General features: G+C 46.2%; 1 protein-coding gene across 3 annotated transcripts; it reads left to right on the top strand.

Moving 5' to 3' along the window:
* Positions 1 to 627: 627 nt before the first annotated feature.
* On the top strand, positions 628 to 7,125 carry LOC138331013 (uncharacterized). Of its 3 annotated transcripts, none has more exons than XM_069278472.1 (3): positions 628 to 809; positions 1,749 to 2,318; positions 3,008 to 7,125. In XM_069278472.1, exons 2-3 carry the CDS (start codon positions 1,842 to 1,844, stop codon positions 5,255 to 5,257), a joined length of 2,727 nt encoding a protein of 908 aa, XP_069134573.1. In that variant the 5' UTR covers positions 628 to 809; positions 1,749 to 1,841; the 3' UTR covers positions 5,258 to 7,125. The 3 variants fall into 3 exon arrangements, with proteins under 3 accessions (XP_069134573.1, XP_069134572.1, XP_069134574.1); XM_069278471.1 differs by having other exon boundaries at positions 3,005 to 7,125; XM_069278473.1 differs by lacking the exon at positions 628 to 809 and having other exon boundaries at positions 2,199 to 2,329.
* The last annotated feature ends 11,011 nt before the right edge of the window (positions 7,126 to 18,136 follow it).

Genomic DNA, 18,136 nt, shown 5'->3' with positions numbered 1-18,136 from the left:
CTTTCTATTTGAATGTTTTAACAATCAAAGTGTTAAACCATTACATTGCCAGTTGTGGGTCTTCAAGTTTACTGAAAAATACGTAATGTTCACTCCTACGTTGGTATAGCAGAAATCATCTTAGGTCTATGAGAAACACTACAACCACAAAACATGAATTTCAACGCTTGTTAATTCGATTCACATACATAATTTTGTAGAGCACTGAAGTCGCCACAAATTTGGGCATCTTGGTTTAGTTGGAATTCGGCTTCAAATAGAACTGGTGACTATGAGAACGAGTCAAATTGTTCAGAACTATATGTAGCTCAAGTAATTATGTTGGTAGATTAACCGTTGATTGAATAAGCTTCTTGTAAATTTCTGACGATGAGACAACATGCAGGGAGGTCGCTGAAAGTCCAACTAACAAATGCAATTGGTGTGTGCAAAATAGGGATTGTGTAATATAAAGCAAAAAGAAATAAATATAAGTCAAATAAAAAATATCATTGAAACGACCATGTTGTTACTTCAGAAATTGATAAAAATTATTGTCCAAATAAATATAACTAAATTTAAGTTAATGATCTTTATTACTGCTATCGCATTCTTTTCGTTCCGCTTATCAAAATGCTGACGGCAGCGACACCTACGTCTTATTTATCAGCGCCACCTGCAACAACATGTGAAGCAACAACTGATGCATTATTTTGATTTATAAGTTTGTTTTTATGAGTGCGTCGTGGATTGGTGTTAAGCTTTACCTGGTCAATTTTTATGTAGCTTGCAGCATCTCCTTGTCGTTTCGGGACTGGCGTAACGTTTCGGTACAAACATTTTTTTCGATCTCCTACTTTCTCTTTACATAAAAAACATAACCAAAGGCGTCTGCATTTGGTTTTGGAAAAATAAAATAGTAGTGGGGTGGGTTATTATATTTCCATCAAACCAGAAGCAGAAGTATGTGACATAACGTTATAATTTTAAAATAGTATCGTTACTGTGTTCTTTTAACGTATGTCGGTAAATGCCAATTGATATTTATGTAATGGTGATATCAATAAAAGTTGATCAGGTTGGGCACAACCCTGCATATGGGTAACAGTTACCCATTTGATTAACAGTTACCTGTTTATAGTAATCAATAAGTTACCCAATTGAGTAATTACGTGAAAAGCAAACGCATAATGTTGTTTTAAAAATTATTATCGAAAAAGGGCGTCATAATTTTTAGAATGCCTTACAACTGGTCAAAGACTTTTATGTTTCTGTGGGTGAAATATCAAATTCTGTTGTCTAACTTTGTTGTAAGATGAAAATTTAGGTGCTCTCCATTGACTTTAGTGTATAGCTATCAGGGAAATTCAGTGCAAATGTCATGGTTGAATGAGTTTTACCTGTGTTCTATTTTTGGCACCATAGTAAGCAATGGAGGTGGTTTATTTTGTGACTTTTACCAAAATGAGACAATGAAGTTTGTCCCATTTTGATTAATAATGTACTATGTTATGTTAGTAATGGTGCCATGTCAAAATTATTACGCCCTTTTTTTATAAAAAAGTTTAAAACAACTTCATGCATTTTTCTTGAACAAAGTTCCTCATTTGGGTAACTTATTGATTACTCAAACAGGTAACTGTTACTCAAATGGGTAACTGTTACCCATATGCAGGGTTGTGCCCAACCTGTTGATAATGATATTGAATTAACTAACTCAAAAAACAGCCAGAAGTGACAATTTATTGTGTTTCGTCTATTTGTTTTAGATGCAGATTTACACTGAAAGAACCAAGATGCTACCATGTTAATATTGGGCAGTCTTAACCTACATTTAATGAATTAGAGGCTCTACGAACACAATGGATGGAGAAATACCTACCCTTGCATGCACTGGTGTTCGTAAAAGTGACGGAACCATTATTTTGACAAATGTTCCAACGGTAGATGTTCATAAATCAAAACAGGCTACGGTTCAAGTTGTGAATGTCAACCCAAACACTTCAACATTTTCAACGATACCAGTTGATGTCAGCCAAAATACTTCGAATGTACCAGTCATTAATGTCAAGTCAAATACTTCATTTTCGTCGGTACCAGTTGTCAAACAGAATACTTCATCAGTACCAGGAAAAAATCAAGTGTCTTTACTCAGAAAAATGCCTTCAGACAAAATGGTAGTAAAGATACATGACACATCCAAAACCATCTCCATTCCACCTAAATCCCGTATGATCGTGCTCAATACTCCAGTCCAGCTGAATAATGATGCCCTGGTAGAAGCTAGTATGAAAGCTGTGAAAGCTGCGAATGTGACTGACGCCCTGTCTGGAAATCAGGTAATATTACGGTATGTGGTCCCATAAGATTTCACATACCGTATTCGACCCTCCTCCTTATTGATGCCACTGTATTTTATGTCACTGATTAATTGTAATATGATAGCTAATAATAATGATAATAATTAAATTAGAAACCATCACCATATATAAAGCTATGAATTTGAAAATATCACCATATACTTTAATTCCACTGTGTAAAATGATTTTAGAAGTGAATTGAAATTATGTTGCTTTGTGCCATATTATATTGTACATGTCCCCTTATGGGCCTTACTGGTAAGATGTTTTTGTATCTTGATGGACAAAATGTTGGTTGAGATCGATTAGATTGGAAACTCCCTCCTTGTCAACATTAGATTTATAATTGAAATTTATAAAATCTGATTCTATATTCTACTGATAAACTGAGAAATTTTATAGCTACAATCAATAAAAAAGTAAGAAATATGTAACATAAGGTTGTTTTTTGCCAGTACATATTTAGCCTGTTATCAGCCAAATGAATTTCACTCTAAGTTCGAATTCATAGTCTCTGACGAAAGTGTCATCAACATGACAAAATATTCCCAAAATTTTGCACGATCAGAATTACCATTATCTATATATGTATATCTCCCTTCCAGAGGAGTTTCTGTATCCTGCAATTATTGCATTGTCTCATTTTATACATTCTTTTTATTTAGCAGAAAACTCCGGTGTTTGAAATTGTTACGGAAACAAAGAACACAGTCAAACCGATGTCAAAAAGAAGACAAGCTTTGGAAGCTAAAAAAGCTTTGGAAGCTAAAAAACTAAATCAGAATTCCTCATCATCTTCTAAATCACGAACAATTTTACCCAAGCCACAGGAGAGTAATCCGTCACCAGTGCAACGTTCCATTAACAAGACTCCATCTTCCCAGTCAGCACCATCGGAGCCATCTAGCCTTAAATCAAAACTCACCTTTGAATTATCAAAGTTGCATGGTGCCAACGTCAACTCAGCTGCAACGCAAGTCAATGACACACAGCCTGACACAGAACCACCAGCACCAGTCGATTCACCACAACTCAAATCAAAGCTTACATCTCTATTATCTTCAAGGGTAATTCAGGCCAACTTCAAACATTTGTCATCCTCCAATGGTCAGCCTGTTGGTTTACCACGACCTTTGACACAAAACACCAAGGCAACTACGTCCACAACAGATTCGTCAGGAATTGTATCGTCATCTTCAATATCACAACAACACAATACAGCACAATCTAACTCCCAACATGTTAACCAAAGCTCAACGGAGGTGCCCATTGATCTGATAAATCAAACTCCAACATTACATTTAAAGAACGGGATAAGTTCTTTCGGCAGTAAAGAAAATGATGTGGTTATTCTGACTAGTAGTTTAAAAACATCTGCCAGAGAGACAATTGCAAACTTGATGAGAAGTATGCCGCATCAGTGTAAATGTGAAAAAAAGGCACGAAGACCTGCCATGGCTGACCGACTCATTGTATGTACAGAAAAAGGTAATATGAAAATTAAATATTTACCAAACATCAGAATCCTTCAGATTCGTGGTCAAGAGATAGCAGGCGTGGTAGTGAGAGAGGTCATTTATATAAGTGTTCGTGAAATTGAAGAAAAACTTCTGACTCCCTCCGGGAAGCTCCTCTTCCAGATATTCTTGAAAGCACACAAGTCAGAAAACACCCAGAAGTACTTAGATTGGGAATTGGATTATTTCCTTTCAGGAGGAAAATTAACAGCTAGGGAGGTTACGCTGTCTACAAATGGCATGATGGTGCCAGTCACCATCTTGAAACTGTTTAATAAGATGTTTGAGAAAGGTGACACTCAGGAAAGCGTAGATAAGGGTACTCTCTGGGCATGCAACGCTAACGACTGCTTCTATGTCAAGAAGAGTGGTATGATGTGGTGCATATCGTGCCAAGGTCATATACCTGAAGAAAGTACCTTGGATGTTTACACAGACTTGGAATTGACTAACAACCCAGAGCCTCGTCAGAAAAATAAGACTTCAGCAGGCCAGAGCACCACTGGCCAGTGTACAGTTACCATTCAAAGCAGCAGCTCAACACAACCCGGAAAAGATAAAAGGACCACTTCCAATATTTCCAATCTGGAGCGAGAATCTGGTTCTAATGTTGCATCTGATCATGAAGAATTAGACACCATACTGATTGGTTTTGTTAAAATAAAAAAATCAGCATTCACAGCTTACAAAGTTGATGACCGCATTTATCTAAGCATTTATCAATTGCTGCTGAACAACGTTGTTTCGCTGAACACCATCGTGAGCGATCTGGGACGTCTTAATGCTGCTCCAGAGCTACCCCCTGAAGTTGTTGAGAAACACTTTGAGACAAACAATAGTTTCTTTTCAAAGACAGAGTGGATTGAAATTAACGTACTCCGATGTGTATGCTGCATGGCAGAAAGTAATGTTGAACGTCTGAACAAGAACTTGATCAGTTTCATCATTGCCGGCAAAGTAGGGGAAACATTTGAGCGCAAACATATGTATTCAGTTCCTAAAGTTGATAAAGCTGCTTCAAATTCTATGGACAAAGAAAATGAAGGCACTGCACTGTGTGCCCAGACAAGCATATCTTCTGAAAAAGACCAGTTGGAGAATCAACAGCAAGAAAACCAAACCAGAACTCCCATAGGAACGTGGACATTACGAAACACGGACGTTCTATCAGGAACATCTGCTGCATTAGCACCGCAGGGTAAAGTGGTCAGAAAAGATACAAGAAAGCATAGTGCAGATCGAACTAAGAATGGCCACAAACCTGACGATACAGGGACGTGTCCTGGTAAGGAATCTACTTCTGAAAGCCAAAGCCAAGGCGACAGGTGTGCCCCTAACAGTAACTTTGATACCTATGACACAAGGGGAATCTCTGCCAAAGGATGTCACGGTAACAAATGAGAAAGCAGGTGATGTTATTGAAAAACAAACTTCAGATCAAGGAGTAAGGAAACGCAGACAGGCTGATTCTGCGCCAACAACCCAAGGAAAGAAAAAATGTACGGAGCCAGTGAACATGGATTCACCTACTGTGTCGGGAGACGATTTCGTTCCTGAAGACTGTGGAGAGACCTCATCTTCTGGGTGCCAGATCAGCAATATTCCAGTGACAACTAAGCCAAACCTTAGCCAGGTGTCTTCTGAAGTTCAGGCCAGCAGAATAACAATAAAGATAGAACCAACGGAGCGTCGGGAGGAGTTGTCTACCCCTGTTTACCCTATTTCAGTGAACCAACGGAAGATTATTAAACAAGAAGGGCAGCCTTCAAACGGTGTGTGCCAGACTCTTCATTAGAAATGGAATGTGAAACAGTGGACGATCCAGTCAGTGATAGGACATTGACAGAGCAAGTTACGGAAGAGGAATTCGGTGATGAAACCACACTGATTAAGCATGAGATTGTGATGAATGAAGAGAGCTCCACAGATATTGCCCAAAACATCAAAATTGAACCACCTGAATAAGACCCTCACACTACCAAGATAATCCTGAGATAATCATCAATGTTAGATAAAATGTAATTGTACGTGTTTAATGTGGGTTAAGAGACAAGAGGCTGTACAGGCAAATATATAATTTGTATTCTGCCCAATAAGCGCCCCATCGCTATATAAGCTCTCCTTCTCCTTTTAATATTAAGTCTCAATCTCACTGATCTTCACTTATGATAATCGATTAATCGTGAGTTTCTTTTATATGATTTCTTTTTGTCAATTGATTTATAGCTTATTTTCTGCAATGATTTTATAATAGGCTAGTCCAAATTTGATTCTATTAAGCGTCCTCTTATTTTTTCAATTTTTCAACGTCAGGGCGCTTATTGGGTCGAATATGATACCTCAATTTATTTAGGTGGTTAAGATTATATGTTACCTCTGGTGTCATCATCAAAAAGGGTTTATATCAATGGAAATTGGTAGTTATCAAGTCAATTAGGGTATATATATATGTTATGTTTATGTTATGTGGACAGGGATTGGGAAAATTAAATGTGTGTATAATTCTGGAGTCAAAAAACTTATTCTCATATGAAAGTGAAATCTGCACACTTTCCAATCTGAAGTTTCAATGTTTAGACTTGTTCAGGTGTCATATAACTTCTTTAGACGTTTGTCCTTGTTAGTATTCCTGTACCGATTTTTAGTCCTAAAGCCCTGTTTATATTGTTAATAAAAAGCTTATCAGGGAGTCACATAAACTTGAGGTTTGATGTGACAAATTAATCCATCTTTTTCTGTTTCTGTATTTGTCTGATAGGATATACGTCATAAACATTTTATATCAACCAATTTGTATGTGTTTGATCAGGGTTAAAATATTCTCTAAAATGAGCGAATACACTTGATTCATGAGTTTTGCATTTTACTCATCAAAAATCCAATGTTTCATAATAACATATAGCTAGTTACTTTCGCAAGTCAAAATTTTCGCGATTTGAATCCAAAATTAGAAAATTAAACTTTAGCCAATCAAGATTAGGCTATTTGGCTTGAAATGGTATACATAACTCAACCAATTCTTAATATTCCACGAATCAAAGTGATGTCCTGCAAAATTGCGAAAATATACGGTATGATAAAGGCAAGTGCCGTGCACTCTTTATCATTTAATAATTTATCGTCAGAAAGCAACAAGTCAACGCTACCATATAGACCACTTTTTTGGATTCCCAAATGGACAAGATCATTACAATTTGAACTGTGAGGTAGTTTGTTCATTTTTTTTTTTTTTTTTGGCACTTTGGTGGTCTTTAAAGTCAAGAATGTTATTGAATGGGGGGTGGGTGGGGGGGGGTGGGGGGGGGGGGGTGGGGTGGGGGGGTGGTGGGGGGGGTTGGGTGGGGGTGGTGGGGGGTTGGGGGGGTGGGGTGTGGGGGGGGGGGGGGGGGGGTGGGGGGTGTGGGGGGGGGGGGGGGGGTGGGGGGGGGGGGGTGGGGGGGGGTGGGGGGGGGGGGGGGGGGGGGGGGGTGGGTGTGGGGGGGGGGGGGGGGGGGGGGGGGGGGGGGGGGGGGGGGTTTTGGGGGTGGGGGGGGGGGGGGGGGGGGGGGTGGGGGGGGGGGGTTGGGTGGGGGGTGGGGGGGGGGGGGGGGGGGGGGGGGGGGGGGGTTTGTTGGGGGGTGGGGTGGTGGGGGGGGGGGGGGGGGGGGGGGGGGGGGGGGGTGGGTGGGGGGGGTGGGGGGGGGGGGGGGGTGGGGGGGGGGGTGGGGGTGGTTGTGGGGGGGGGTGGGGGGGGGGGTGGGGGGGGGGGGGGGGGTGGGGGGTGGGGGGGGGGGGTGGGGGGGGGGGGGGGGGGGGGGGGGGGGTGGGTGGGGGGGGGTGTGGGGGGGGGGGGGGGTGGGGGGGGGGGGGGTGGGTGGGGGGTGGGTGGTGGGTGGTGGGGGGGGGGGGGGGGGGGGGTGGGGGGGGGGGGTTGGGGTTGGGGGGGGGGGGTGGGGGGGGGGTTTGGGGGGGGGGGGGGGGGTGGGGGGGGGGTGGGGGGGGGGGGGGGGGGGTGGGGGTTTGGGGTGTGGGGGTGGGGTGGGGGGGGGTGGGGTGGGGGGGGGGGGGGGGGGGGGGGGGGGTTTTGTGGGGGGGGGTGGGGGGGTGGGGGGGGGGGGGGGGTGGGGGGGTTTGGGTGGTTTGGGGGGTGGGTTGGGGGGGGGGGGGTGGGGGGGTGGGGGGGGGTGGGGGGGTTTGGGGGGGGGGGGGTTGGGTGGGGTGGGGGGTGTTGGGGGGGGGGGGGGGGGGGGTGGGTGTGGTGGGTTTGGGGGTGGGGGTTTGGGGGGGGTTGGTTGGGGGTGGGGGGTTTGGGGTGGGGGTTGGGGGGGGTGGGGGTGGGGGGGGTTTTGGGGGGGGGGTATGGTGTTATGGGGGGGTGGGGGTTGTGGGTGGGGGGGGGGGGGTTGGTTTATAGGGTGGTGTTAAGGGGGGTGGGTTTGGGGGGTAGTGGGGGTAGTGGGTAAGGTATGTATAGGGTTGTGGTATATGGGTGGGTTTGGGTTTTGGGTGGGGTTGGGGGGTTTATAGGGGTTTTAAATTTGGGTATGGGGGGTTTTTATTGTGGGGGGGGGTAATAAATTTTAGTAAGTGGGGGTGGGTTTATAGTGGGATATAGTGTGGTTATATAAGTTAAGTAAATTTTATAGTGTGTTTTATGTAATAATAAGGGGGGGGTAGGGGGTGGTTTGGGGGTAGTAATTGGGTTATATGGTAAATTGGGGTTGTTTATGTAAAAATTTATAGTAAAGTAAGGTTAATTAAATTTATATAAATTATTAAATTTGGTTGTAATTTTTATTATTAAATTTTTTGTGGGGGTGGTAAAAATTTGGGGGGGGTGTAAGGGGTAAGGTAATTTATTGTAAGGGGGGGGTAATGGGGTTAATGTGGGGTTTTTTTGGGTAAGTAATGTGTGGGGATTAATATTGGGGGGGGGGGGGGTATAATTTATAGTGGGGGGTTTTTTAGTATGTATTTGGGTAAGGGGTTTGGGGGGGGGGGGGGGGGGGGGGTTTTTTAATAATAATTAAATTTGTAAGGGGGGGGGGGGGGGTTTTATAGTAAGTAAGTAAATTAATGGTATTTGTGGGGGTGTAATATAAATGGGTGGTAATTTTTATTTGATAAGTAAATTTTGATAGTAAATAAGTAAATTTTTTTATAATGGGGGGTGGGGGGTATAATATAATAGGGGGGGGGGTAATAAATATTATAAATTTAAGTATAAGTAAATTTTAAGTATAATTGGGGGGGGGGTATAGGGGGGTAGTATGGTATTTTTATAGGGGGGGGGGGGGGGGGGGGGGGGGGTAGGTTAAGGGTAAGTAAATTTTATATATTGTAATATATTATTTATAGGGGGGTTATTGGGGTTTATATAAAATATTTAAATAATTTATAGTAAGGGTATTTGGGTAAATTTATATAAAATTATAGGGTTACTAAAATTTGGTATAGGGTAAACAAGTAAATTTAATAGTAATATATAAATATTAGTAAGTTATTTTTAATTAATTAGTAATAATTATAAGTGTATTAATATAATAAAAAAATAAAATATATAGATAATTTAATATTATAAAGATTATAGGGTTTAATTATATAAGTTAAAAATATATTATTTTTAAAATAAAATATAAAAAAAATAATTATAAATATAATGTAATATAAATATGATTATAATAGAATTTAATATTATAAGAATTAATAATTATTCATATAATAAATATTAAATAATAATATTTTATAAATATAATAATAATAAATAATTATATATTAAATATAAATATATATAATATATATATATAATTAAATAATAAATATTATATAATAAAAATATAAATATAATTATAATATTAAGTATAATTATAAAATAATTATAATAAAAAATATATATAAATATATTTATATTTATATAATAAATTAAAATTAATATATTATATTAAATAATATATTATTTATAATTAATTATTTTATAAATATAATAATTTATATATTATAAAAATATAAAAATTAATAATTAATAAATAATATAATATAAAAATTTAAATAAATTTTATAAAAATATAATTTATATATAATAAAATTAATAATTAAATTTAATATAAAAATAATATTATATATAAAATAAAATAAAAATTAATAAATTAATATATAATATAAAAATTTAATATATAATAAATATATATAATTAAAATATATAATAATAAAATATAATATATAAATTTAATTAATAATATAATAAAATAAAATAATTAATTATATAAATTAAATAAATATAATAAAATATATAAATTATATTTTTAATATAATAATTAAATAAATAAATTAAATATAAATATAAATTAATATAAATTATTATATTATATATATAATTATATATTATATAAATATAATATATAAATTATAAATAAATATATAAAATATTATATTAATAATATTTTTATTATAATAATAAAATATTATAAATAATAAAATAAATAAAAAATAAATAAATAATATAATAATATATAAATAATATAAATATTATAAATATATATAATAATATAATAAATATTAAAAAAATAATAAAAAATAAAAATTATAATTAAATATTAATAAATAAAATTATAATATTATAATAAAATAAAAAATATAATAATATAATAAAATAATATTATTATATAAATAATAAAAATATAAATAAATATAATATAAAATATAATAATAATTTAATATATATATTAAAAAATATATAATATAATTATATATAAATTTAAAAAATATATATATTAAAAAATAAAAATAATATAAATATATAATAAATTAAAAAAAATATATAAAAAATTAATATAAAATATATAAATAATAATTAATATTAAAATAATATTTAATAAATAAAAATAATAATAAAATAAATATTTATAATATAAAATTATAAAAATAATATAAATTAATATTATATATAATAATAAATAAAAAATAATAATAAATATATTAATAAATATATAAATTATTATAATATATATTATATATAAATAATAATTTAATAAAATAATAAATAATAATTATAATAAAATAAAATATAAAAATAATTTATAATATAATATAATAAATATATATAATAATATAAAAATAATATAAATTAATAATAAATAATAAAATAAATAATTATAAATAAAATAATTAATAATATAATATATATAAATATATATAAAAATAAAATATAATAATAAAAATTATATAATAATTATATAATAAATAAATAAAAATAAAATAATAAATTTAAAATAATATAAATATAAAAAATAAAAATTTATAAATAAATAAAATATAAATATAATAAAATATAAATAATACCCCCAACAACCCAACTAACACCCCCTAAACACCCCAAAACCAAAACCTAACCAACACTAACAACTACAACACAACCCACACCAAACCACAACCACCAAACCACCAAACCCCAACAAACCCAAACCACCCACCACACCCAACCACACCCCCCCCCTCACCACAACCCAACAACCCACCCACCCCCCACCTAACAACCAAACACAACACCCAACCACACCACACACCCCACCCCAACCCACACCCCTCACCAACCACACAACCCAACCAACCACACCCACCCCACCCCCCTCCACCACCCACCACAACCAACCCAAACAAACAACACAAAACCCCCAAACCCCACACACCCACCCACACCCAAACCCACACCAAACCAACAACCCACCAACCCACAACCCAACACCACCCAACCCACAACCCACCCCACCACACCAACCCACCACCCACCAACCCCACCACCCCTAACCCCAACCCACCCACCCACACCCCACCAACCCACAACACAAACCCCCCCCCAAACACCCACCACCCCTACCACCACACCAAAACCCAACACAACCACCACCCCAACCACAACAACCCACACCAACAAACCACCCCCAACCCACCAAACCAACCCCCAACCAACACACCACCAACACCCCCAAACCACACACCCAACCACACACCCACCCAACCCACACACCACCCTCACACCACCCCAACCACAACAACCACACCAACCCACCAAACCCAAAACACAACCCCAACACACCCCACCCCCCACAACCACACCACCCCACCCCACCAACACCCAAACACCCACCCCCAACCCCCACACCCACACACCCACACAACAAACAAACCACACACACAAACAACCCACCCCCACACCAACCACAAACCCCCCCACCCCCACCCCACCCAAACCAACCCCAAAAACCCACCCACAACCACACAACCACCCCAACACACAACCACCCCCCCCCCCCCCACACCCACCACCCACCCACCCAAACACCCACCACCACCACCCCAAACACACCACACCACAACCCACACACCAACAACCACCCCACCAACCACCACCACACACAACCAACCACCACACAACCCACAACAAACAACACACCACACACCAACAACACAACACCACCCCACCAACACCCAACACACCACCACCAACCCCACAAACAACACACAAACCACACACAACCCCAAACACCACACCCCACACCCAAACAACACACAACCCCCCACCCCCCAACCACACCACCACACCCCAACCCCACCCCCACACCCACACACCAACCCCCACAAACCCCCCACACCACCCCCAACCACCAAACCCACACACCAAACCCCCCACACCAAACAAAACAAACAACCACACCACACACCACCAACCCCAACACACACCCACACCACCCCCAACCCACCACCAACCCACACACACCCCCACAAACAACCCCAACACCCAACCTAACCCAAAACCACACCAACCCCACACACAACCACACAACACCCCCACAACAACCACACACCACCCCCAAACCCCAACACAACACACCAACCCACCAACCAAACCAACACACACACACCCACACAACCCACACCCCCACCACAACACCCACCCCCCAACCCACACCCAACCACACACCAACCACCACAACCAACACACAAAACCCCAACCAACCCACAACACAAACACACCAACACCCCACACCACAAACCCACCACACACCCAACAACCCCCACCACCCCAACCACAACCCCCCACCACAAAACACCACAACACACAAACCCACAAACCACCACCCACCCAACAACCACCCCCACCCCAACACACCACCCACACCCAACCACCCAACAACCCAACCCCCAACACCCACCCCACCCCACCACACACCAACACCACCCCACCCACACCACCCAACCCACAACCCAACAACCACCCCCCACACACAAACCCACCACCCAACCCCCACAACAACCACACACAACACACCCAACACCACACCACCACCAACCACACCCCACCAAACACCCCAAACCCCCAACCCCCAACCCCCCCCACCCCCAACCACCCCAACCACCCCCAACACAACCAACCAAACACACACCCACACCCACAACCACCACACACACCAACAAACCAACACACCACCACCAACACACCCCACACACACAACACAAACACACCCCCCCCAACCCACCCACCAACCCCACCACACCCCACACACACCCCCCAAACCACACACCCAACACCCAACCCCAACACACACCCCACCCCACCCCACCCCCCACCACCCACACCCACCACAAAAACCAACCACCAAACCCACCCAAAACCACAACACACCCCCACCCAAACCAACACACACACACACCACACCAACCCCCAAACCACACAACCCCACCCACACAACCACACAACCCAACCAAACCCACACCCACCCACCAACAACACCAACAACCCACCCCCCCACCCACACACCCCACACCAAACCACCCAACAACACCACCCACCACCAAACACCCCCAACAAACCCACAAAACAACACCCACACCAAAACCACACCACAACCCACCAACCCCCACACCCCCACCCCCACCACCCAACCACACACCAACCAAAAACCAACCCCAACACACACCCCCCAACCCACCAAACCACCCCCCCCCCAACAACCACACACCAAAACCCACCCAAACACACAACCAAACCCCAACCAACACACACCACCCCCACCCACACACCACCCACCCCCACACCAACCACCCACCCACCCACAACAACAACACCAAACCACACACCCACCAACACCCAACCCCACCCCAAACACCACACAACAACCCACCACAACACAAACAACCACACACACACCCCACCACCCCCCCACACACCCCACCCAACACCCACCCACCCCACCCAACCCACAACCCCCACCAACCACACACACCACCACACCCCCAACACCACAAACCAACCACAACCAAAACAACACCACCCCACACAACCCAAACAAACCCACACACCCACACCACAACCCCCCACCACACCACCACACACACACAACCACCCCCCACACACCACCCCACAACCCCCACACCAACACACCAACCCCCCCCCACCACCAACCAAACACACCACCACCCACACCACCACCCCCCACAACCCAAACCCACACCCCCACCCACAACCACACCACCCCCCCAACAACACCACCACCACCAACCAAACCCCCACCCAAACCCCCACCCCAACCCACACCACCACACCAACACCACCCACAACCACAAAACCCCCCCCACCCCAAATACCCAACCCCACACCCACACCACACACAACACCCCCCCCAACACACCCACCCACACCCCACCCACCACCCACCACAACCCAACCCCACACCACCACCACCACACCACACCCCCCCCACACCCCCCCAACCCACACCACCACCCACACCACCACACCAACCAACACCACCCCCCACCCCCCCACACACCCAAACACCAACCCCCCACCCCCAACAAACACCCCACCCACACACACCCAAAACCCACCACCCACACACAACCAACACAACCAACCCCAAACACACCACCCACCCCCAACACCACACAACACCCCCACCACCACACCAACCAACACACACCCAACACACACCCACCCCACCCACACACCACCACCCCCCACCCCCCACAACCAACCCCCCAAACCCCAAACACACCCCACACCACACAACCCCCCACCCCACCCACAACACCCCCAACACACACCCCACACACCCCCCCACCCACCCACCCCAACCCACCACACAACACACACCCCCCCCACACACACCCCCACCCACCCCCACCAACACCCCCAACCCACACCACACCAACACCCCACCACCCCCAACACCACCCACCCCACCACCCACACCACCCACACACACCCACACCACACCCACCACACACACCCACCCCCCCCACCACCCCCCCCACCCACACCCCCCACACACACCACCACCCACACAACCCCCCCACCCCACACAACCAAAACCCACAACCACACACACCACACACCCACCCCAACACAACACAAACAACCAACCCCCCCCACCACCACACCCCCCCCCCACACCCACCCACCCCCCACCACACAACACACACACAACCCCCCACACCACACCCACACCACCACACACCCACACACCCACACACCCCACCACCCACCCACACAACCACACACACACACACACACCACACCAAACACCACACACACCCCACCAACCCACCCCACCCACACCCCACCCACACACACACCCCCCCACACCCCACCCCCCCACCCCCCCCACCCCACCCCAACCCCACCCCACACAACAACCCCACCACCCACCCCACCACAACCACACCCAACCCACCCCCACCCCACACCCCCCACACCCACCAACACACCCCACACACCACACCCAACCCACCCCCACACCCAACACACACCCACACCAAACACCAACACCCCCCCAACCACACCCCACCCCCACCACCCCCCCCCCCCCCCAACCCACACCCACCCCCAACCCACCACAACCAACCCCCCCCAACACAACCACCCCACCACACAACCCACCCACAACCCACCCCAACAACACCCCACACAACCCACACCCCCAAAACACCACACCACCCACCCCCACACAACACAAACACCACCCCCCCAACACCCCCCACACCCCCCCCACCCCCCCCCCAAACACCCACCCACCACCCACCACCCCACACCACACCCCACCAAACCACACCCCCCCACCACACCCACAACCACACCCACACAACACCCCACCCACCCCAACACCCCCCACCCACCACACCAACCCAACCCACCCCACACACCCCACCACACAACACACACACACACCCACCACACACACACACCCCCACACCCACACACCCCCACACACCACCCACACCACCCACACCACCCCCCCACCACCCAACACCCCCACACACCCACCACAACCACCACAACCACACCCCCACCACCAACCCCCCACCCCCCACACCCACCCACCACCCCCCACCACCCCCACCCACACACACCACCCCCCCCCACCACACCAACCCACCACAACCACCCCAACACCACACCACCACCCCCCCCCCACAACCCACACCACCACCCACACACCACCCCCAACCACAACCCACACCACCAACCCACCCAACCACCCCACACCCCCCCCCACCACCACACACACACCCAACACAACACACCAACCCCCAACCCCCCCACACACCCACCCCACCCCCCCCACAACCCACACACCCACCCCACCCAAACACAACACCCCCCCACACACCCCCCACCCAAACACCACACACCCCAACACCCACCCCACCACACCACCCCCCCCACAAACACCCCCCCACAACACACACCCACCCCACACCCCCCCACCCCACCACCAACAACACCACCCCCCCACACACACCACCCACCCCACACCCACACCCCCACAACCCCACACACCCACCCACCACACACACACACCCACACCCCACCCACCCCCCCACCACACCACACACACCACCACCACCCCCCCACAACCCCCACACACCAACCCCCCCCACACCCCCACCCCCACCACCCACCCACCCCCCCCAACCCACCACCACCCACACAACCCCACCCACCACCACACCCCCCCCACCCCCCACCCCCACCCCCCACCACCCCCCCCCCACCCCACCACCCACCCACACCAACACACACACCCCCACACACCACACACCACCCCCCCCAACACACACCACCACACCACCCCCCCCCACCCACAAACACCCCACACACACACACCCAACCCCCACCCAACCCCACCCACCCCCCACACACACACACACAACCCACCACACACCCACACAACCACCACACCACACCCACCCACCACACACCCACCCCCAAACACCACCAACCAACCCCCCCCCCACCCAACCCCCCCCCCCACCCCCAACACCCACCACCCCCCCACACCACCCCACACACCACCCCAACCCCAACCCCCCACAACACCACACACAAACAACACCACCCACCACACACCACCACCCCACACACCCCCCCACCACCACACACAACCCCCACCACCCCCCACCACACCACACCACACCCCCACCCACCACCCCAACACCCCCCAACACCCACCCCCCACACCCACCCCCCACACCCACACACACCCCAACCACACCCCCCACCCAACCACCCCACCCACCCCCCCAACACACACACACACAAACACCCCACACCACCCCACCCCAACACCCCCACCCACACCCCCCCACCCCCACCACCACCCCCCACACACACAACCACACACACAAAACACCACCCACCACCCCAACACCACCCCCCACCACACCCCCACCCACCAACCACCCACCCCCCACCCCACCACACCCCCCACCCCACCACACACACAACACACCACAACCCACACCACAACCACACCCAACACCCCACCACCACACCACACACACCCACACACACACCACAACCCACCACCAACCAAAAACACCACACAAACAACACACCCCACACCCCACACCCACCCACACACACACCCCCACCCCCAACACACCCACCCACCACCCCCCACCACACCCACCACCCACCCCACACCACACCCCCCCACCCCACAACCAACCCCACCAACCACCCAACCACACCCAACCACCACCCACCCCCCACAACCCCCCACCCCACACACCACACACACCACCCCACCACCCACACCCCCCACACCACCCCACCCCACACCACCCCCCCACCACACCCACCCACCCCACCACACCCCCACACAACACCCACAACCCCCAACACACCCCCACACCACCCAAACACACCCACCCACCACACACACCACCCACCCACACACACACCCCCCCCCCACACCCACACCACACACACCCCCACAAACACCACACACCCACACCCACCAC

The sequence above is a fragment of the Argopecten irradians genome, chromosome 9, assembly GCF_041381155.1.
Source record: "Argopecten irradians isolate NY chromosome 9, Ai_NY, whole genome shotgun sequence".
Taxonomy (NCBI): domain Eukaryota; kingdom Metazoa; phylum Mollusca; class Bivalvia; order Pectinida; family Pectinidae; genus Argopecten; species Argopecten irradians.
The sequence above is the reverse complement of the archived record's forward strand: the minus strand, read 5'-3'. Positions and strand labels throughout refer to the sequence as shown.